This window comes from Copadichromis virginalis, linkage group LG1 (assembly GCF_057382275.1).
Source record: "Copadichromis virginalis isolate Kocher_CV1m ecotype Utaka linkage group LG1, C_Virginalis_male_GT1.1, whole genome shotgun sequence".
Lineage (NCBI taxonomy): Eukaryota > Metazoa > Chordata > Actinopteri > Cichliformes > Cichlidae > Copadichromis > Copadichromis virginalis.
The window spans coordinates 41,790,756-41,814,159 of record NC_140618.1 but is presented as its reverse complement, the minus strand read 5'-3'; the positions used below and the strand labels follow the sequence as shown (position 1 = coordinate 41,814,159).

At 41.8% G+C, this 23,404-nt stretch overlaps 1 protein-coding gene across 1 annotated transcript in view; it reads right to left on the bottom strand.

Moving 5' to 3' along the window:
- The window catches only part of lrrk1 (leucine-rich repeat kinase 1), an 89,397-nt gene that overhangs the window by 18,100 nt on the left and 47,893 nt on the right, over window positions 1-23,404 (bottom strand). Inside the window, exons 19-29 of the mRNA XM_085463618.1 lie at window positions 22,856-23,015; window positions 20,567-20,745; window positions 20,390-20,487; window positions 19,698-19,869; window positions 19,451-19,623; window positions 18,760-18,899; window positions 12,996-13,299; window positions 8,974-9,140; window positions 4,209-4,412; window positions 3,972-4,111; window positions 2,910-3,047 (exon numbers count right to left, since the gene is read on the bottom strand). Coding sequence (XP_085319744.1) covers window positions 2,910-3,047; window positions 3,972-4,111; window positions 4,209-4,412; window positions 8,974-9,140; window positions 12,996-13,299; window positions 18,760-18,899; window positions 19,451-19,623; window positions 19,698-19,869; window positions 20,390-20,487; window positions 20,567-20,745; window positions 22,856-23,015 — 1,875 coding nt within the window. The remainder of the gene's footprint in view (window positions 1-2,909; window positions 3,048-3,971; window positions 4,112-4,208; window positions 4,413-8,973; window positions 9,141-12,995; window positions 13,300-18,759; window positions 18,900-19,450; window positions 19,624-19,697; window positions 19,870-20,389; window positions 20,488-20,566; window positions 20,746-22,855; window positions 23,016-23,404) is intronic.

Below are 23,404 nucleotides of genomic sequence, written 5' to 3'. Positions count from 1 at the left end.
TTCAAATTAATCTACTGACCTTGAACGAGAGGTCAAAGGTTAAATATATCACAATATTTTAATTCTAAATAAAGTACTTTTTATATGTTGATAATAAACACCACACTTTTAAGAATTATAGTTTCTAAGTTAAAGACCTTGATAAGCCAAATTTGGATGGATTGTTGACGTGAGCCATCATGTTTACAGACACAGTGACACTGAAACGCTACTAAAAGCATAGCCTCTGTGCCAGAGGTAAATAAACATAATCAAATACTGAATTTAATGCCGCAGAGCACAGAAAAGATATTTGACTGAATTAGTACTCTTTGGAAGAGTGCGGAGCAAAGACGGAGGGTTACACATATTTTCGCCTGGTTTCTGAAGAGTTCAGGGATCAGTAAATGAGGCCTGGTAAAGCTTTTCATTTTATTTTTTGATTTTATTAAAAAGTTATTCAGACTTTCTTGTTCTCCCTAATTTCACCATTTGACGTATTATTTTTTATATCTTTGTAAAAACTGAGTATCTGTCTTTTTCCCTTAACAAGCTGCAGTCTGATTGGTGGTTATGGTCCCAGCACAGCGCTTGATGTTTGTTTCCAACCTCTTTGTTATTAGACTACATTTTCCCAGGTCCTCTTACTGTGCCATAGCTGGGATCCACATTTATGGATATTTTCTCAATGGCAGTTCTCATCTCATAAACATGATCCTTAGGAGTCTGGCCATCATCCATTTGCACTACATTGCAGTACCAGCATGTGTGTCTAAATACTCCTGTTGGTTCCAGGATGTGATGTTCAATATTAGCACATGCTGAGCTTCTGTTCCTGACCTTTAACCAGGATTCACTGCTGGAGGGCACTTACAACCTGAATTGACATTAAAATTAAAACTTTAACAATTCGGTTTTACAGTGTTAGTCAGTCAGTGACTGGCTGCTCCCGTATGGGATCAGAACAATGCCACCTTATCCCACAGTCCAGCCAATGATGCGATTCACATTCGTATATACGCAGCTAACAATTGATGGAAAAAGTGTGGACTATACCACAATTTAAAAACTATAAGATATAACAGTTTTTAAATTTGGTTTTACGCAGCCGATCAACACGAGTTATGATAAAAAATATCTGCAGTGTTTGTTTTTTTCCTGAATACTGTCGTTGTTTATATTTACTGCGGGAAGAAACGGTAAAAACACTCGAAAGCACTCTCCTCCCAGTGTTACCAGCTCCTCAGTAAGGAAAATCGCTATTGGCTGTCCTAAAAGTCGCTAAATGACGTCATCGCCTAATTGGTCATGCTAATGTAATTGTAACCTACGTTGTTGGCGAGAGAAATAACATCGTGGAAGAGACAAAGTCAGTAAAAAACGTCCTAAATGCAGTTAGAATTTATTTAGAACTTTATGTTAATTTTTTTGAAGCAGTAATTATATAATTATTTGCCCAATATTGGTCATTATATACTTTATTTTGCTAACAGAGAGTTAAAATAAATAAATAAAGTTTTGTTTTCAAAATTGGAGTTCAAGTTATTTTTCCTTCCAATAGTGTTAACATACCACACAGGGCACGAACAAGACTTTTTAACATTTTCATTGTAAGTGAGCTAAAGCAGTTCATTAAAAGTCGTCTAACATAAATGTAAATGCTGTCATTTGATTACTTTAATAAACATGTAGCTTGGATGCTGGCGTGACCACAGTGCACATGTCTGCTGTCGCTCACAGTGGTCCAAGGGACGCTCAGTTTGTGTGTTCGCTCAGACACGTGAAACATTAGAGCTTGTGACCTACAAACATGGTGTGTATCACGGTATCCAAAGAGTTCAATTTTATTTTGATCTGACCAGAGTATATCTCCCAGTCACTGACTTGTCTAAATGTTGTTACTGATCTGGTTACAGTTTCATGTCAATAACACCTTTAGAATTATATTTACTTGGAAAAGTAGTGATGCATTCAATACACATTTTACCTCCTGTCTGTTAATAACTTCTAACATTTTTCCTCTTCTTCGGTAGCTAGTTAGTCTCACCACGTTTGTCGTAGATAGACCGTTCCTACCTCATAACAACCAGCTCAAATGTTTTCAATTCAGCAGTAATTAAGCATTTCTTACCATTCCTGAAATATTTGGCATTTTCGGGTGATGAAGTGCCATTTCATATGAATAGAGAGCATGCTCTTATCTCACCCCTGTATGTTGGAGGTCACAAGTTTAAGCAATTCTATTAGGTACAGTGTAGCTGGTATCACAGGTACAGTACACTTGTGGCCTATTAATATAGTTGCTCATGTGTTTTTGAGCCATCTCACTTTAACAGGTTACCTCCAACGTTTTAAATGCACCATGGCCAAGTTACAGAGTCCACCAATAGCAACAAACCTTCCACAATTTATTTAGAAATTGCACTGTTTAGTTAATTTATGCTTATAAAAATAATTCAAAAGTTTTATTAAGTTATACAGACTGTATAACTAATCTGGAGTTTAGTTTGGTCGTCTCCAGTTTGACTTTTTAAAAATCAAGGTCTTTTTGATTTGAAATTTGAAAATGCTAGGTTATTTTCGGAAAAGTTGAAATCTCGCCTCTCATATTGTTGTCAGACGATTACCACTTGGATTTGAAGCATTTCAACTAATGTTTTCCTTGTTAACTCTCCACTTGGTTTTTTTCTACTTGCAAAGCCTGCTCAAACATGATTGGTCAGTGCTATGTATAGGTGCTGTGTACAGGTCATACACGTATATGTGGAAATTCAGGATATCAACATATCCGTTTATATAGAGATGATATGTTTATTCTCATCATTTTAAAAAAAATGGTTTAAAAAAACAAAACATAAAACAAAACCACACAAAAGTCCAAAAAATGTTACAAACTTTTCTAATGTGGGTTAAAAAAAAAAAGCAGATACCTTCTCATCATACACGATGCCTGGTCGGATCTCAGGAGCCTGGTAGCCCGGTGTGCCTTCAACTCCCAAAGCCCCCTCATGGAAGGATTGTCGAGAGATCCCATAGTCAGACAGTTTAACATTGACCGTGTCCTGCACCTGGAAGAAGTTATCAGTGAATTAAAAAGCCAAATGAAATGACAGAAACAGGCTTTCTCTTTTTGTTTTGGTTTTTTAACATGAAATTACTGTTTTGCTTTCTATTTACAGTATTTTTAATAAAGGGAGAGCAAATAAATTAGCTCAGAACTTTCACTTTCAAAAACAGGTGTATCAAAAAGAATTGTCTGATTTCAAAATGCTACATATTTCTAAAGTAATGGACATAGAAGCTTGCAGTTAAAATTTTTAAATACATGGCTGAATATAAAGCTTTACAATACACACAATGTTGACGGGCTCATGACATACGCTGTCCTACACCAGCTGTTGTTATAAAACTGACCCACAACCACGTGAAGCTCACTAATCCCTCTTTCTAACAGTCCGTGTTACGATCGTTACCTGTGAATACTTGCAGAATTACAGCTTGTTGAAACTGGCTGATTGGCTAATTCAATCTCGTGGATCTGCGGCTTCCCACCCTCATTATTAAGTAAATTTCATGACGCATACACAGACGCACCACAAGAAGTTGTTGATTTGTGTGTCGGCGCATTTTCATGTTTTAGTGTTGCAGGTGTGGAATGTTTTAGGCTTTGTTCTTACAGGTGCAGCAGTTGGTGATATGTCGTACTTTTCCATTTCTACGATACCCTTTTATTGTGTTTTCGCCATCCTTCCTTTTTTCTTTTTCTCCTGCCTGTCAGCTTAGACATTGTTACACAACACATATAATGTAATAGCTGAAATAACACTAAAAGAAATGAGAAACACAGAAACAAGAGGAGCCTTTATAGAATTTATAGAGCTCATCTTAATTCTGATTTTTAAAAAATGATAAAAAGAAAAAAATTACTTGGATGAATCTTTTTGATACACCATGTAAATTAGAATGCTTAAAAAACACAACATTTTGCAGACCTCCAGAGACCACACCAGAATGTTATCAGATTTGAGGTCACAGAAGATGATGCTCTTTCTGTGAAGGTATCCCAGTCCTGCTGCAATCTGATAGGCTACTTTGAAGGTTAGCATGTGTCCAAGCGGCATGTACTTGAAGCCTAGAAAGACAAGATATATTTTCAGATCTCAGTAATATCGAGCAAGTTTTAAAATCAACTTCAAATGGCAAATCAGAAGGTGCAGATCACTGCGTACTTTTGCCTTTGTGCTTTTCCTCCAACACTGTGTTGAGACTACCCAAGGGGGCTAACTGTAGGGCGAAGCAGAGTGGATGAATGCTGATGCCCACTAGCGAGACAATGCAGGGATGCTGGAGAGAGTGCAATGTACTGGATTCCTGGCGAAACTCAGCAAAACTCCGATAGACATTTGCAGACTGGAGGTGTTTCACCATGGTGTCTAAGACAATGAAGACAGAAAGACAAGGGACCATCAAAGTTAATTGATTTACATTTACTGGCAATTTACATTTTGTCAAATGACTAAATAGTACGGTAAAATAGAGAAAGCCAATATCCAGCTGAAAGCATTGAGGGTGAGAGCAGCTGATCGTGGCTAGCAAGGAAACCTGGTCCCTCCGTGGCCGATTACCCAGACACGTGATGTCCTACTACGAGATGTGAATCCCTACCATCACTGAAACCAACCAGCTGATCTACACCATGGTAGATCATGGTAGTGATCACTGAAATGCTTGGCTCCACCAAGAGCAGTACCCTCCATGGAGAAAGAGATTAGGCACAGAGGGAAACCAACTATTGGAGCTGCAGAAATGCCTGATGAGGAAACTGATGCCTAAGATATACAGCAAGCTGCCTAATCCTGAGGCATTGGAAACTGCCAAGCAAATACTTACAGCCATTTGAAGAAACAGAAGCCAGGAGAACAAATCAGAGTTTTCTTCACTAGTTCTTGCTCGTAGTGGCAGGGGAACAAGGTGTGAACAACCCCACCAAGGCTGGAGGGAAAAAAGCAATGCTGGAAAAGCATATGGGAGACCTGAACAGGATTCAGTACCCATCAGAGTAGCAGACATCCAGGAAAGAGTCTCAAGCATGAATGGCAGGACAGCACCACAGCCTGACATGAGTCACACCTACTGGCTAAAGAAGTTAACTGTACTCCATGAGCGTCTGGCAGTACAAATGAACCAGCTGCTAATGGATGAGACACATCTAGAACACCCAACTGAAGGCTGGACAGTTTCTTCTTCCCCAAGGATCCCCAAAAGGGACTGGTACCATCTAATTACTGGAAAATAACCTGCCTCAGCACAACATGAAAACTCCTGTTAGACATCATAAGGGTTAAGATGAACAAGCATGGTTTAAAACATGAACAGGGCCCAGAAGAAAATTGGCATAAAGACCAGAGGGGGAAATGCCAGCTACTGGTAGATAGAGCAGTCATTTTCAATGGGACAGCCATGAGTGAATGAAAGAAAGCCTATAACTCAGTGCCTCACACATGGATCCTGGAATGCTAAGAACTGTACAAGATCAACAGAATCGTGAGAGCCTTCATCAAGAACTCAGTGGGGACGTGGCAAACAACACTGTACACTAGAGCAAGATTTTCCAAAAACATGGCATATCCCCAGTGTTATTCTACATAGGCCTGAAGCCCCTCAGCGACAAAGCGAGACTGAAAGACAGAACAGAGGCACTAATCATGGCAACACAGGAAAGAGCTCTAAGCACAAGAGCAACACTGGGATCTACCACAGTGACAGATACAGTTATACCAAGTGGTAGCAACATCAGAAAGATGGAGTACGAGAAGCTTAAGATATACCATCCACGTATACATACACATTTATACATGTACACTAAACTACGCCAGCTTCAAGGGCCTGTTGTATATAGCCAGTTACTAGAGATAGGTTGATCATATTTAAATGGTAAATGAAACAGCTGCTCTGTACAGAAGGCAGACAGGTGGCAAACATGATCAATCTCTATGAGTTTTTTTGAATTAGCATAACTCAAAGTGACTCAACTATAAGGATGGGTACCGGTACGGTTCTGACATAAACGGTAGTAACCAGACCGAAAAGCAGCGCACATTTCGGTGCTTTTTTTTCCTGACCTGTGATACACTTTAGATTCTAGCCAATCATTTTACGTTTCCGAGGATAGTAGGCGGGGCCAGGTACGTACGTTCTTTTAGAGCAGAGCTACAGATTAAAAATGTCCAAGGCGAAGCGGTCAAAGTCTGGCTGTACTTCACAGCAAAAGATGCAAACTCAGCAGCAACAAGTGCTTTAAGCTGATACTGTGATGCTGTCAAAGGAGGTAACACCAAGAATCCGATGAAACAGCTGGCGACGCATAGCGTTTTTTTTTAAAAGCCCAGAAATGCGCCGTATTTGATAGCTTGCTGCGAGACCTCACACCGAGCACATCTACTGTGCGTGGGTTGCCTGTTATCGACCCGGAGCAACATCCCCCAAAAACACGAAGAGGAGAGTCCTGGCCCCTAGCCCTGCCAGTGTAGCAGGAATGATGATGATGGCAGCAGCAGCTTCTCTGCGTGAGTAGCTTCATGTTGTTCGTGTGTAATTTACGTTGAGTAGGCTAACCACCATAGCTGGACTGGCCATCGGGCATACCGGGCACTTGCCCGGTGGGCCGCTGGTGATTTTTTGTTTTTAATGGGCCGATAGATTTTTTTTTATATATATATATATATAGGAAGGGTATATATAATGAAAGGTGTTGGATTGGCCAGTTGGTCATGATCGACTTTGGGCTGGACCAATTACAGCCGAGGAGGCCGGATGGACCCTCCCCCTTGTTTAGCAATCACGTGGCTTTCACGCATTGCATGCCGGGAACTCGTGGCAAAACAATCCAAGTACCGCATCAAATGCAAGCATTTGCAGCACCGCAAAACGTTCATTCTCCGGTTCCAATACCTTCTTTTTTTTCTTTGCCGCACAAAAAAGGAATGTACAAAACAAAAGGAGAACAATGCCGGTCCGTACAAAGACAGACTTGACGAAAAGACAAAGAAAAGATACGAGGAAAAATCAAAGGAGTGAAAGGGTTAGACCCTTACGAGCACCCAGAGTGGACAAAAGACGTCAGCGTGCTGCCCAACTTTCACCACGCTCAGATTTATAATTATACGGTTCTTGGAGTGAGTGCATACACTCATGAAGTTTAGTAACTTCAGGTCACTGCAACAAGCCCAGGTACAGTTTGCCGACGGATGGGTACAGGACCTTGAAACGCACCGTGTAGAACGAAAGACCATCGTACGAACAAAGGTAAGTTTACCAGTCTCACAAATCGTCGTCATAAATACACATTCGTTAACCGTTTATTAATATAACCTTTGAGCTCAACGGTAATTAATTAGTAGTGGAAATAATCTCTGGTAGCATCACAGAAATGTAGCAGTGACAATAATATTGTATGTTGTAATCGTACTGGACAATTAGTGATACAAAACAACTGTTTTATCCTGTGAATAAAAGTATATGTTTTTGTCAATGTACCATGGTAATAACAGAAGCGAAGCGCAATATTGTGTCAGGACAATTTACTATTTATGCACAATAAACAAAGGAGCATAGCGCGACAATTTCTGTTCAGCGCCAGACTTGCTTGTAACCTATATCACCAATTATGTTATAAAAATGACGCATTAACTACTACAAAACTCTGACCTTTGTGGGAATGCTTGGAGCAGACTAACCTGTGAGCTGGAGTGTTCTGGGACGTTATATTCGGCATATCCAGACCATCCGTCTGCTCTTACTTCGGAAACATGGCTTAAAAAATTTCTCTTCAACAACGTAATCCGATAAAAAAAAAAGATCTCTCTACCCGTCGGCTTCCCGTGGCTGTCATGCGACCGGCTATTGCAGTTAATAATACAACAGCTTCTTGACATTTTTTGTGTTTCTTTTTATCGCTGTGTAACTGAGTTCAATTGAAAGCCTGCGTGCGCTAGTACCTCTTGCCACGAGTTCCCAGAATCCTTTGCGGTTTTACCCCTGAATGACGTCACATTTTCAATCTTTATCCTGGTGGCCCGGTCTCTAGTCAAAATGCCCGGGCCGATTTTTTGTCCCAGTCCAGCCTTGCTAACCACGTTATTACATTAATGCATGTAAGGTGAACTAGCAAACATCATCATAGCTACATGCGGCTGTCTTCTTGTTTGATGGCAGATACTCCCTTCACCCTGGCCAAAAAGGCTAAAATGACCAAAGAAAAAGTGGAAAACAGTTAAACATGAGAGGTTTAGGACAAAGTTTGTGTTTTTTCCATTGTTTAAGCACTGCTTCCAGCCAAGAGTGATGCCATATATGCCCCATAGCTGCAGAAAAGGCTAACATTGTTATCTTTTTACAAAAAAACAGCTGAACATGAGAGGTTTTTGGACCAATTTTGTGTTCTCCATTCTTTAAGCACCGGTTCGAGCACCGGCACTGTTTCAAAAGTACCGGTTTGGTACCGGTATCGGATAAAACCTAAACGATACCCATCCCTACTCAACTAACTGGGTGTCAGCTGTTTGTATTTTGATTACATTCCCATAAAGCAAGTATGCTGCTGAGTGCAAATTTAATAGTTAAATGTGAACTTCTGTCTCTGAAATGATCACAGATAGTTACTGTATTATCAGAAGAAAATTGCATGTAATTGCCAACTTACCAGCCCATTCAGCTGCAGACTGACATCAGCCTGATAGAAAACTGTCTCATGCCAACACTAATACCAGGTTTTAGTGATAGTGTTGGAATGCATGAAAATCCCATTTTGAAGCAAAACAATGTGTTAAAAATGGCAAAAACATTTTATCGTGAGTGAAGTATTGTGACAGGATCATGTCATGGGGTGTCCAGCAATATTTTCCATCATCTGCTTTCCAAATATTCAGTGTAAGATTTCAGATGTTTTTATTTTGTTAAAATCTATATACTCAAAACTCTGAAATGCTTCTCTACCTGTCTCGCTGATTGCCTGGTGTTGACACTTCTTGAAGTGGAAGCGTTTGATAGCTACTGGCTGGTTACTATATCGGGCTCGATAGATAATGGTCCCACTGCCACCCTGGCCAAGGATGTCATTTCCCTCCTCAGAATACTCCAGCTGGGACTTCTCCAAAAAGAGCCTAACACACACACACACACACACACACACACACACACACACACACACACAATTGTTAATCATCAAGTCCCAAACCTGACATTTGCTTGTACACTGTCTCACCTGGATAATCAGTCTCATGTCTCATGTCACATTGAGCCTACCTTAGTCCTTACACAGAATTGGGAAACAAAGTAAATGAAACCAAAACAATAATGGATTTTTGAGGACAGTGCTCACTTTGGGGGTAAAAAACATAACAGCTATATACCCATTTAGTATATGTGCAGTTACATCATGTTAGAGTTATAATGGAAAGACATCATGAAAAGTACTACAGAGAAGAATTATTGTTATTAACAACAGTATTATTACAAATGCACATTTCAATACACATGTGACACTTCATTGCTTTAAATATTTTAAGCAATCAGACGATAGTGTACTGACAGTTCACAAGTATGAATACGTATAATTGATGTGCTCTGCATTAGAGGTCCTTTACCAGATTGCTATCTTTGTGTTCTGATGGCTTTCGATTCATTTCTTTGTGTGATCATCATTTACCCTGTACTTTAACACTGTTTTTGATCTATTTGTGTTTTCTTTCTTTTCACTCTACCAACTATTTTCTTTGGATATGTAAATGTAGACCTTAAAATAATCTGCAAAGCTCTCTCAAAGAGATTAGAGAAAATAACCCCCCTCTTAATTCATCCTGACCAGACTGGTTTCATAAAAGGTAGGCACTCATCAACAAATACACGTAGATTACTTCATTTGATAGACTACTCATGCAGTAAAAACCTTGAAACTACAATATTTTCTTTAGATGCAGAAAAAGCGTGTGACAGAGTTAACTGGAAATTTCTATTTGCAACTTTACACAAATTTGGTTTTGGATCCTCTTTCATCAACTGGTTAAAAATATTATATAATTCCCCAACAGCTTGTGTTAGAACAAATGACCAAAAATCCTCCAGCTTCTGTCTCCTGAGGGGCACCAGGCAGGGATGCCCACTCTCCCCTTCACTGTTTGCAATTTTTATTGAACCACTAGCAGCAGCAATTAGACAGAATTCAGTAATTAAGGGCATAAAATGCAAGAATATAGAACATAAAATCAGCCTTTATGCAGATGATGTGTTACTTTTTCTCCAAAACTCACAAACCAATATCTCTGGGGTGATTGAATTGATAAACTCTTTTGCAAGAATATCAGATTACTCAATTAACTGGTCAAAATCTACAGTCCTACCGATTAATTGCTCCCTCCATAATTCCTCTTCTACACCACTGCAATCGGGAAATATAAAATATTTAGGTATTAATGTTTCTCCCAAGCTTGCAGATCTAACTAAATTAAACCATATCCCACTTTTAAAGAAGGTAGAAGATGATCTGGCTAGATGGAAATGTCTACCCATATCACTCATGGGAAGGGTTGCCGCTATAAAAAATGATGGTCTTACCAAAAATAATTTATTATTTATTCTCAATGATCCCAACTAAACCGCCACAAGATTGGTTCAGATCTCTAGATTCATGTATGTCCAAATTCCTTTGGAAAAATAAACCCCCACGTATAAGCTTAAAAACACTACAAAGGACCAAGGATAAAGGAGGACTAGAACTGCCTAACTTTCAGCACTACTTCTTAGCCAACAGGCTTCAGTTTATCTCAGGATGTCTAAGAGGGTGTCTAGGGTGTCTAGCCAAGGCTAGATGTAGAACAAGCACTTCGCAATAATCTAGAGATTTCAACCTACCATTTATCAGCTCAAACATAGTTTAGTCCCACCTTCACTGTTGTGATTGGTGTGGGGGTAGGGACAGGCTTGGGGCGTCGGGGGGTTCCCCAGGAGCATCTTCCTTGGAGGGCTCAACCCGGGGTTGTGGTCATGGCCTGTTAAGGGCTCTGTTGGCTCTTAGGTGACTGTTTCCTCGCGGCTGCGTGCAGCGGGGCTAGGGGAGGGTCTGTGCTGACAGACGTGGGTTACTGACCTGGTAGCCTGGCTGCCCCTGGGTGGGTCCGGAATGGGCGTGGGGTTCTGGGGGCGCTCCGGCTCTGGGCTGGGGCCCTGGCTGGGCCTTGGGGGCTTGGGTCCTGGTTGGTGTGTTGCCAGGGTTGTGGGCGGGTGGGCGTATGGGGGCCCAGTCCTGGCGCAGGGTGCCGCCGGTGCATCGAGCCACTTGGGGGGCTCTTCAACTGGTGGGGGAGGTTGTTACATCTTGCAGGAGGTCTCCTCTCTTCAGGAACTCACTCTGCAGGAGGGGGAGATACAGGAGAGGTGGAGGAAGATCTCAGCCTGGGCGTCTATTGTCTTGTGTAGTCTGGAAGATGAGTGGATGGGGTGGGTGCAGTTTTCTCTGTGGTGGGGTCGGGTGGGCTGTCCCGGGCTCTGTGGGGCCGGGCGGCGCTGCTGAACTGGGCCCCGGTCCGGATGGGCCTGGGCCCCCTTTCCCTGGCGGGTTGCGGAGTGTGGGGGTGCTTACTGGGGTCAGTGGGGGAGCTGGCCCCAGGGAGGGCAGGCGCCTCAAACAGGCGCCTCAGTAGCACATAGAAAAACCACACGGCCACAGCAACCTGGTATCCCATTATTCAACCAGCATTTGTCACAAGTCAGCCAGTGTGGTGTTGTTGGTCACTCTGTATGAACAGCAAGCACACCCAGGCTGATCCTACAAGTTTTAAATGGGGTTGAGGTCATGTCTGCAGGCAGGCCATTCCATCCTTTCCACTCCCAAATTCTGGTAGTAGTCTCTAATAAAACTTGCTCTGCTTGGTTGAACGCTGTCATCGTGGAAGATGGAGTTTGATTCCAGACTGTGGTGCCATAGGATTGCCACGTATTCCAAAATCTCATCTCGATAGCTCTCTGCATTGAGATAGTTTCCAGTGATGACAAGCCTCGTCTTTCCAGACAATCCCACTGCTTGCACCACTAGCTGTTGCCCTGTTCGTTTATTTGTCATATATAAGTAACAATGGCACATGAGTGAAATTCTTAGGCTCTGAGCTGCTTCAATGTTGCATGCAGAAAAACCTATATGCCCTGTGTGAAAAAATGATTGCCCCCTAAACCTAATAACTTGTTGGGCCACTGTTAGAACAAACAACTCCAATCAAGCATTTGCGATAAACTGACAGGTTTTCAAGCATGAAGGTCATACTACAGCATCTCAATCAGACTCAGGTCAGGACTTTGACAAGGACACTCCAAAGTGTTCATTTTGTTTTTCTTAAGCTATTTAGAGGTAGTGTGTTGGTGTGTTGTGATTCGTTTCCTGCTGCAGAACCCACTTGCAATTAGTGTAATAATAAAACGACTTCATATAGCAAAAGGCAACTAGTGACAATTTCTGAATGGTGTATAGTCATATTTCACTATAATGCAAAATAAAGCATGTAGAACATTTTACTACAAGCACTTTATAATCACAAAAACGAAGAAAATGCTATTTCCATTCAAATGCTGGAGTTTCTAGGTGGTATTCTAATTATAACTTAGAAAATAATAAAATCAACTTTCTTGTTGTTTTTCTCTAGTGTCTCCAGCAAAATATGGTTTGAATTCTACACTATATAATGCAAAACTACTATCAAACATCTGGCTCACAAGGCATCCAGAAAAAAAGAAACAAATGATAATTTATTATGTGTACATATTAACCATACAACATATTAAAGTTAAGAGTTTCTTAAAGAAGGGCTTTTACCCTCGGACCTTGATTTCTGTCCTGCTATCTTGCCTTACACCTATGTTTTTCTTTGAAATTAAATGATGAGGAACTTTAAAGTCAAGCTCACAATTAACCAGCAGAGTAAGATTTCATATGTTTCAGTCTAAACAATCTATGAAATTTTAGAGTTTACCGTGCAGGGAAGTCAGTCATGAAGAGTTCTGGGACCAGCTCTTGAAGAGGAACTGGCTGATCGGGATGCAGAGGACACACGATGTGTTCCTTCTCCACTGCAGCCAGTACGCAGTCCTCCATGTTAAAATAATAGACCCCTGCTTCTCTTCCTTTGTCATCTTCACATTTTACACCATCTCCATCCTTGCTGTGTTCATTGGCTGGGAACTCAACCTGATTCTTTTGGCCCAGGGAGGCACAGAGAGAACAAGGGGCATACTGCTCTACAAGAAGACTCCCATCACTTTCACTGCCAGTCAAAGCTAGAAGAAAGTAAAAAAAAAGTATGTTCACTTTATGTACAGATGTAGCAGAGGGCTGAAAATCAGAGTTGATGCACAACACAGAGTACTGAAAGCACTTTCATCCATTCACACATGGATTCACAAAACACTTTTACTCTTTAAGGGGCTGCACTGACACAAGTAATTTGAATAATTCGATTACAAAAAATTCTTGAGACAAGGCTCTGTAGCACACCGATGTGTTAAACCATGCAGATGCGAGCCTTTCATCTTCATTTGCGATAACGTATTACGTACATATGTACAAACATATTCAGGATCAGCCTATGAATGAAAAGTTTGACAACATGAAGCCCACGCAGTTCCCAGTTTGAAAGAAAAAGAAAACACAGCAGAACCAGTGACAATCAGCATGGCACACACAGTTTGACGAGGAGCTGGAGTCTGCGGCACTAACACTCTGTTCTGACAAAGAGCAAAGAGGCGAACCTGTTACTGAGATGGCGAGCTCCCGTTGAGATAAAGAAAACATGTTTCAAGCATCCAAAAAAGCAACGCTGTTCTTGTGCTCACCACTAAAAACTTTACAGGGAAAAAGCGAGCGTGACTCATTCATTGACGTGAAGAAAGCAAACTTTGTAGCTGCTCCATCATCGCTGCTTGTTTTACATAGTGAAAGGTCTGCCGTAAGCCTCCAGAAGTTGGATTAAAACATGCAGATGAACTGTTAAATTAATCTGATACCATGTTCAAAGTCCGAGGGATGAGGGGGATGACCCGCCAATTTCCAGGGGCGAGGTCACTGAGGCAATTAAACAACTCCTTGGTGGCAGAGCCCCTGGTGTGGATGAGGTCCGCCCAGAGTTCCTGAAGGCTCTGAATGTTGTAGGGCTGTCCTGGTTGACATGCCTCTACAATGTTGCGTGGAGATCAGGGGCAGTACCTGTGGACTGGCAGACCGGGGTGGTGGTCCCCATCTTTAAGAAAGGGGACCGGAGGGTGTGTTCCAACTACAGGGGGATCACACTCCTCAGCCTCCCTGGGAAAGTCTATGCCAGGGTGCTGGAAAGGAGAGTTCGTCCGCTAGTCGAACCTCGGATACAGGAGGAACAATTTCGTCCTGGTCACGGAACACTGGACCAGCTCTTTATCCTCTCGAGGATACTTGAGGGTGCATGGGAGTTTGCCCAACCAGTCTACATGTGTTTTGTGGACTTGGAGAAGGCATTCGACCGTGTCCCTCGGGGTGTCCTGTGGGAGGTGTTACGGGAATATGGGGTGTTCGGCCCATTGCTACGGGCCATTCGATCCCTATACGACCGTTGCAAGAGCTTGGTTCGCATTGCCGGCAATAAGTCGGACTCGTTCCCGGTGGGTGATGGGCTCCGCCAGGGCTGCCCTTTGTCTCCGGTTCTGTTCATAATTTTTATGGACAGGATTTCTAGGCGCAGCCAAGTGGCGGAGGGCTTTCGCTTTGGTGGCCTCAGAATCTCATCTCTGATTTTTGCAGATGATGTGGTTCTGTTGGCTTCATCGGGTGATGGCCTCCAGCTCGCACTGGAACGGTTCGCAGCCGAGTGTGAAGCAGCGGGAATGAGCATCAGCACCTCCAAATCTGAGGCCATGGTTCTGGGTGGAGTGCCCACTCCGGGTCAGGGACGAGTTCCTGCCCCAAGTGGAGGAGTTCAAGTATCTCGGGGTCTTGTTCGTGAGTGATGGGAGAAGGGAGCAGGAGATCGACAGACGGATTGGTGCTGCGGCTGCAGTAATGTGGACGCTGCACCGGTCCATCGTGGTGAAGAGGGAGCTGAGTGTAAAAGCGAAGCTCTCAATTTACCGGTCAATCTACGTCCCTACCCTCACCTATGGCCACGAGCTGTGGGTAGTGACCGAAAGAACGAGATCGTGGATACAAGCGGCGGAAGCTTGTATCCGCGATACAAGCTTCCGCCGAAGGGTGGCTGGCCTCTCCCTTAGAGATAGGGTGAGAAGTTCAGCCATCCGGGAGGGGCTCAGAGTAGAGCCGCTGCTCCTCCACATTGAAAGGAGCCAGCTGAGGTGGTCCGTGCATCTAAGGATGCCCCCTGGGCGCCTCCTGGGTGAGGTGTTCCGGGCATGTCCCACCAGGAGGAGACCCCAGGGCAGACCCAGGACACGCTGGAGAGATTATATCTCTCGGCTGGCCTGGGAACACCTTGGCGTTCCCCCGGATAAGTTAGAGGAGGTGGCTGGGGAGAGGGAGGTCTGGGCTTCTCTGCTTGGGCTGCTGCCCCCGCGACCCGGCCTCGGATAAAGCGGATGAGGATGGATAGATGGACCATGTTCAAATTACACAGCTTTCTGAATACTGACAGCAACCGTCCTATTTGACATAGAAGCGATATGTGTAGCAAACAGGGCTGAGTCTTAAGCAGAACATAAGATGGACTAGACCATGTTCATTTCAAGGCTTTAGTAAGATTTTCAGATTGAAAGTGAATTAATATAAAATATTGGATCAATGAAATTGCATTAATATTTAAAAATATAAAAAATAAAAGCCAATAATGCACATGGGCCAGTAAAACTGAGCCACTGACAGTTATTAGGTTGTTAATTAATATTAATAATGTCCATCTACACCATCATAATGTCTTGTTTTCAGCAGCACAAAAACTTGCCTGTTATTAATGTCAGAAAGCCTATATTTAAGAAAATATAACATTATAATTAAAATTACAAATTTTGCCACGTGAATACAATAAAAGATTTTTTGGGAACAGATGTAGTATGCAGTAAAAATTTCAGTCACTGCAGTTTCTAAAATGGAAGCCAATGAACAGCTCATTCCTCTTTTAAATATTTATTATGGCGCTTTAAAAAGACAAAAGGGTGGCACAGTAGTTAGCACTGTTGCCTGAGTTTGATTCCATCACCTGGCCGGGGACTTCCTGCGTGGAGTTTGCATGAATGTGAGTGTGAGTGGTTGTCTGTCTCTACAGGGAGTGCAGAATTATTAGGCAAATGAGTATTTTGTCCACATCATCCTCTTCATGCATGTTGTCTTACTCCAAGCTGTATAAGCTCGAAAGCCTACTACCAATTAAGCATATTAGGTGATGTGCATCCCTGTAATGAGAAGGGGTGTGGTCTAATGACATCAACACCCTATATCAGGTGTGCATAATTATTAGGCAACGTCCTTTCCTTTGGCAAAATGGGTCAAAAGAAGGACTTGACAGGCTCAGAAAAGTCAAAAATAGTGAGATATCTTGCAGAGGGATGCAGCAGTCTCAAAATTGCAAAGCTTCTGAAGCGTGATCATCGAACAATCAAGCGCTTCAATCAAAATAGTCAACAGGGTCACAAGAAGCGTGTGGAAAAACCAAGGCGCAAAATAACTGCCCATGAACTGAGAAAAGTCAAGCGTGCAGCTGCCAAGATGCCACTTGCCACCAGTTTGGCCATATTTCAGAGCTGCAACATCACTGGAGTGCCCAAAAGCACAAGGTGTGCAATACTCAGAGACATGGCCAAGGTAAGAAAGGCTGAAAGATGACCACCACTGAACAAGACACACAAGCTGAAACGTCAAGACTGGGCCAAGAAATATCTCAAGACTGGTTTTTCTAAGGTTTTATGGACTGATGAAATGAGAGTGAGTCTTGATGGGCCAGATGGATGGGCCCGTGGCTGGATTGGTAAAGGGCAGAGAGCTCCAGTCCCACTCAGACGCCAGCAAGGTGGAGGTGGAGTACTGGTTTGGGCTGGTATCATCAAAGATGAGCTTGTGGGGCCTTTTCGGGTTGAGGATGGAGTCAAGCTCAACTCCCAGTCCTACTGCCAGTTTCTGGAAGACACCTTCTTCAAGCAGTGGTACAGGAAGAAGTCTGCATCCTTCAAGAAAAACATGATTTCCATGCAGGACAATGCTCCATCACACGTGTCCAAGTACTCCACAGCGTGGCTGGCAAGAAAGGGTATAAAAGAAGAAAAACTAATGACATGGCCTCCTTGTTCACCTGATCTGAACCCCATTGAGAACCTGTGGTCCATCATCAAATGTGAGATTTACAAGGAGGGAAAACAGTACACCTCTCTGAACAGTGTCTGGGAGGCTGTGGTTGCTGCTGCACGCAATGTTGATGGTGAACAGATCAAAACACTGACAGAATCCATGGATGGCAGGCTTTTGAGTGTCCTTGCAAAGAAAGGTGGCTATATTGGTCGCTGATTTGTTTTTGTTTTGTTTTTGAATGTCAGAAATGTATATTTGTGAATGTGGAGATGTTATATTGGTGTCACTGGTAAAAATAAATCATTGAAATGGGTATATATTTGTTTTTTGTTAAGTTGCCTAATAATTATGCACAGTAATAGTCACCTGCACACACAGATATCCCCCTAAAATAGCTAAAACTAAAAACAAACTAAAAACTACTTCCAAAAACATTCAGCTTTGATATTAATGAGTTTTTTGGGTTCATTGAGAACATGGTTGTTGTTCAATAATAACATTATTCCTCAAAGATACAACTTGCCTAATAATTCTGCACTCCCTGTATGTGTTAGACTGGCGACCTGTGCAGGGTCTCTTGCCTTATGGTGGCTGCGATAGGTTCCAGCCCCTCGGCGACCATGACAAGGATAAATGGAAGAGAATGGATGGATAGACGGAAAAAGGCAAAAGTGTTTCTTATCCAATTACTTGATTAATCTATGGAATAATTGATAGACTGCTCGATGACTAAAATAATTGACACCCCGATGTATGCATCAAAGGCAACTTTGCTGTCTTGCCCAAAGACACTTCGACATGTAGACTAGAAGACTCAGGTTTCATGAGTGGGTGTGAATGAGTGAATGAGCCAAGTTGTGTAAAGCTGAGTGCTCAAATAGAGTAGTAAAGCTCTCTAAAAAAACAGTCCATTTACCATTTACCATAACTGACTTCAGGTTGAAGACCCCTGGATAAAAGCAAATAAAAGAACTCGTACAGCACGTCTCATTCACCCATCACATACAGCATATTTATTCTCCACCTAAACCCCTTTTATAACATTCATGTACCCAGTCACACTTTGATGTATCCCAACTAACACTGGATCCACAGCAGTCTACTATGATACTATATCTGTGAAAGAAAGTTGAACTATATCCAGGTGGCATTGCTCCACCTCCTATATTAGCTCAGATTCCTTCTCCATTAGCTTAGAGCATGGTTAACATACCCCCACCCTCAACTTTGTCTGCCACCCAGCATACAATATACCCAACCCTAATGTCTGCCCCCGCCCTTCCCAAGTGGTGGGCCTACGGGGAAGCGGATTCATATCATTTCCTCAGGCTGTGCCCAAGCGAGCCAAGTGAATCCAGACCTCCCAGACCTTTTTCAGTGGGTATTTTCAATGCTACCAGGTACAGCTTGATACAGGGGATTCACATACTGTGAGCTGATGCTCTGCTAGGGTACTGCAAAAAAGCACGTAGTGTACTGACCTGGGAACCACTGCTCTATCAGAGAGTTGACATGGTCTGTGATGAACGCCATAGCAGAGAAATCCCTGGTCTCTGACTGACAGATAATTTTTATGCCTCCACTCTTCTTCCTCTTCCAGTTAACATCCGATGACTCCACACTGCACAGACATAAACAAGTATCTGCATCAACTCAAAGGATATTCAAATAGCAGAGAAGACGAGGCGCTGGCTTTTCCATGTCTCACTGCTCAAAATCAGCATCAAAGCTGGAATATTCGTCCTTTGCACATTCTCCATTTTAGGCCAATGTTTATGAAAGTAGTGGCTCACATTTCAGAGTTTCTTTAAACAGAAAATGTTTACATCCCTTCAGCGTGTAGTCTTATTTTCCACTTGCTTTGATTATTAAAAGCACTCAGACGTACTGTGATACATATGAACACAATCTCAGCTATAAATAACAATAATAAAAAAACACTGAACATTGACAATAACACAGAAGCATGATAATAGAGATGACTATAATATCAGTAATTGTTAAAGAAATTTGATAAAACATTTGTCTTTGAACTTCCGAGTTTACAAATGAATCATTTCAGAAACTACAGCAAAAGGTCGACGCCCTTAAAATTCCCACCATGTACGTCCAATCTTAATTATTTGTCTAATGAATATTTGAATGACCATATCTTCTGGCTCCAGCTCTTACCTGAGGTAACCTCCATCGAAAGTGACGAGAAGTCCTTCCTTCCAGTAGATAGTCTGGCTGCGTCGGACTCTAAAGGTGCTACAGCGGCTCCTCTGTTGTGATCCGGTAAAGCTGTAGATCACAGAATTCCTGCTGTGCCGGCTCCTGGTGCTTTTTATTTTGCTTTCAAATGACTGCATAGATGCAACATTTTAGGCCACGAAAGTGAAAAACTCTCAATTAAAATTGGAGAATGAAGAGAAACTACCTGCATGTCCATTTCTTGGAGGCTTATAAGCATCCTGGCAATGAAACGCTCCCAAAATCCAGCAGGAACGAAGCTCATCTTGAAAAGGCGTTTGAGGGTGTTGTGGGTCTGCTGGCGGAAGCCATGAATGTCCAGGGCTGGCTTAGGGGGAAGTAGATGGGGCAGCAGATAGCTGTAAGAGGTCAAAAGGAAAACAAATATTCCCGGTGTATGAGAATGTACTGAGACACACTGCACTCTCATAGAGGAGCAACTTGTCAATCACATCACAAGTTGCTTTATCTTCCTTTAACCTCCTGAGACCTGAACTCCTTCATGGCAGCTTTTCTAATTTCTCTGGTTGCAACCTGATGAATGTAAAAACAAAGAATTATGTGATTTTTTTTAACCTGATTTTTGTTTTGAAGAAAAATGAGATCCACATAAGAGGACAATAGCTTTAAATTACGATACGACAGTGGTAGTATGACGTCCTCGTAAGTGGATATCAGGCCCTTGTAGAGCGAAATTTAGTGTTTTGGTCTAGGCAACCCAAAATCCGATGTCCACATATGTGGACGCAGGTCCTAGGAGGATAATAATTTTAAGTTGTATATCATACAATCCTCCTGCTGCCCATTTGACAATGTTTCCTCAGAGCTGTTTAGGACCTGTAATGAGTAACTACTGCAAAGAGAGAGAGAAGAAATTACCTGTTGTTGGCCACAGGCAGGGCAATCTCAAACTTGGCCAGAAATTGGAAATACTGTTCCTCTGTCTCCTGTGTGAACCCTGTTCCTACCAAAAGCATCTGCACAACAGATACCACAATAGATATGACTTCAAAACACCAGTTTCAACACACAAAACAACAGAAAGGCAAGTCTCACCCTGAGGTCTTCAGTTTGGATCACTCCATTTCTTGCTATATATCGAGAGGATTTGAGGTGTACGATCCTCTCCAAGCATTCCGACAGCCACACGGGACATAGGAAGTAGAGAGTGCAAAGCCCATGGCTGGTGTCAGGAAAGTGGAGCAAGGTTCCAGTTTCTATCAAGAAACCGATCGCTGGTTGTTGGGAAGAAAGGAGAAAAAGAAAGAAACAATGAAGAAATAACACATCGATGTGGTGATGCTTCACAAATAAGCAGCATTTAGAGTGGAAACCTCTGCCTAGACTGCTATATAACGTTATACTACAGTGTATCTCTAACGAACTAGGCAGCTCATTAAATCTCCCTTTAAGACTTTCTTTAAAGACCTGTTGAGTCAACTTGAAAGGAGGCAGATGTGAAATGTAAAAATAAGATTAGAGGTCACATTATATTGGGATGCAAGCTTGAATGTGATATTTATAGTGAACCAGTATCACCCCCAAACCACATCCCCATAGACACTGTGTCTGCTCCCAGACCACCAACACACAGAAGTGAGCACAAGGGGCAGCAATCTTCCACTCCAGCTTATTAATCAGCCAAAGAGTTGAGCACACTTTAACAGTAAGGGTAAAAACATGAAAATCTACATTAGTATGAACAGCTCTCACAGGTTACTCCAGCTGTTTGAAAGTATTAGACCCTTGGGGCTCCGTTTTCCAAACCACTAAATTGAACCCAACTAGTTACTAAGTGCACTGATCTAGAGGGGAGCTGCTGTTAACAGGTGTGGCTGTTCTACCTGCAGAGGCAGGGAAGACACCTGGAAGGTTTCCAGGTAGTTGGTACTGAGCTAATCCCCTCATCCATCGGCTCCATCTAAGCTCTGTATTGCCTACTGGTAAAGACTCACAATCCACCCACTTTAATCACGTTCTAGATCTTGTTCTGACATTGAGATAGAAACTGAACATTTTAGTATGTTCATGGATGTTAAAATCACCTTAAAAGCATCTTAGCTGAGCACTAAATCAGATAAAAAGTCTGAGACATTCTAAGTAAGGCCCAGGCGGACGACTGATGAGAACAAATAAAACAGGTTTTTGAGCATCAGGCTTTAAAATAAATTAAAACTCTGTCTGGGTCTTTGTCCTCAAGTGTTGGGGATTTTCTCTGCATTGTTGTCTTTATGTAACCATATAAAGCACAGTGAGACAACTGCTGTTGTGATTTGGCACGATATAAATAAAACCAAATAGAACTGAGTTTCCTAAATGTTGCCAATGAAAGCAAAGGCAGTAGAATTAATGAAAGTTTGACCAAGGTAAAAAATATCAAATAAAATCTACGTATAATAAGAATCTCCATTTAGTCTTCCCTACATCCCAATATGTTCAAATATGTACAATATGTACAAACAATGGCAGTAAGAAACTGTTTCTGTGCATCTATGCATAGCATTATTCTCACTTTGACTTTCTGAATAACGTACGGTCCTTGAAAAGGTCAAATGTGACATTTCAAAGCTTTATACAGTACTTCTATATGTTGACAACATACACCACACTTAAGGATCATAGTTTCTAAGTTACAAGTTCCAAACAATCATATTTTTCTTAAACCAACAAAGCAGTGAAAATGAACTCAAGGACTGAGGAGCTAATTGATTCTGGAGGTTTGCTCTAAAAGCAAAGGCGTCCTCATAGACACTTGCTTAAATGCATAATCCTGTATGTGTATCATATTTGATACAAGTTTTTGAGACCTCTACATGATCATTGTCATTTTTCTGCTCCTTAAAACAAGAAATCAATTGTAAAAAATGCTGGCGGTAACAAATATGATACAAATTTAAACTCACATGTGCAAAAATATTTAATCTATTTTTTACATTTGTCAAAAGGTTCAATAAACAAATAAATAAAGTTGTTTCCAATGTTGTGGCAGCAAAGTGTCCATGTAAATAAACTGGATTATCTCTAGTTTTATGCACACAGAAAAATATATAAGGCTTTGTTTTGTACATTAAAACGGAGTACTTCTTTGGAATCTCTTTAAGTGGCAACTTAATGTTAGGAGATGTTACCAAAAACATTGATATGGTAATGTACACAGCTGTTATGTTCACTGTTGTTGGCTGACTTTATTCAATGGCTTTGAAGGAGACACCTTCCACCCACTCACTGACTGGTGACTCTGTATTGGCTCATCACATTACATGGAAAAATGTCCCAAATAAAGAATGTAAATGTACGAATTTTCATAAATGATTTCCACATTTCAAATGCTTGCTGTCATAATACCAGTCTGCAGGTCTTCGTAATCTCTGATGTCACTTCCTGGGTTTTGTTCAATGATGTCATTTAGCTTTGCATCAGTTAGGTACTGGACCTCTCCTTCGGAATGTCGCCTCTCCTTCTCGGCTATGACTATTTCCTGGAGTGCCAGGTAGCTTCTGGGAATCTGGAGGAGACAACAGTGGTACAAATTTACTTTGCTTTCAAGTAAAATAAGAACCCTATGCTATCACTTTAAAATTGTCATAAAAAGTTTATACAGAGGCCTGTATTTACAGTGGGGCAAAAAAGTATTTAGTCAGCCACCGATTGTGCAAGTTCCCCCACCTAAAATGATGACAGAGGTCAGTAATTTGCACCAGAGGTACACTTCAACTGTGAGAGACAGAATGTGAAAAAAAAATCCATGAATCCACATGGTAGGATTTGTAAAGAATTTATTCGTAAATCAGGGTGGAAAATAAGTATTTGGTCAATAACAAAAATACAACTCAATACTTTGTAACATAACCTTTGTTGGCAATAACAGAGGTCAAACGTTTACTATAAGTCTTT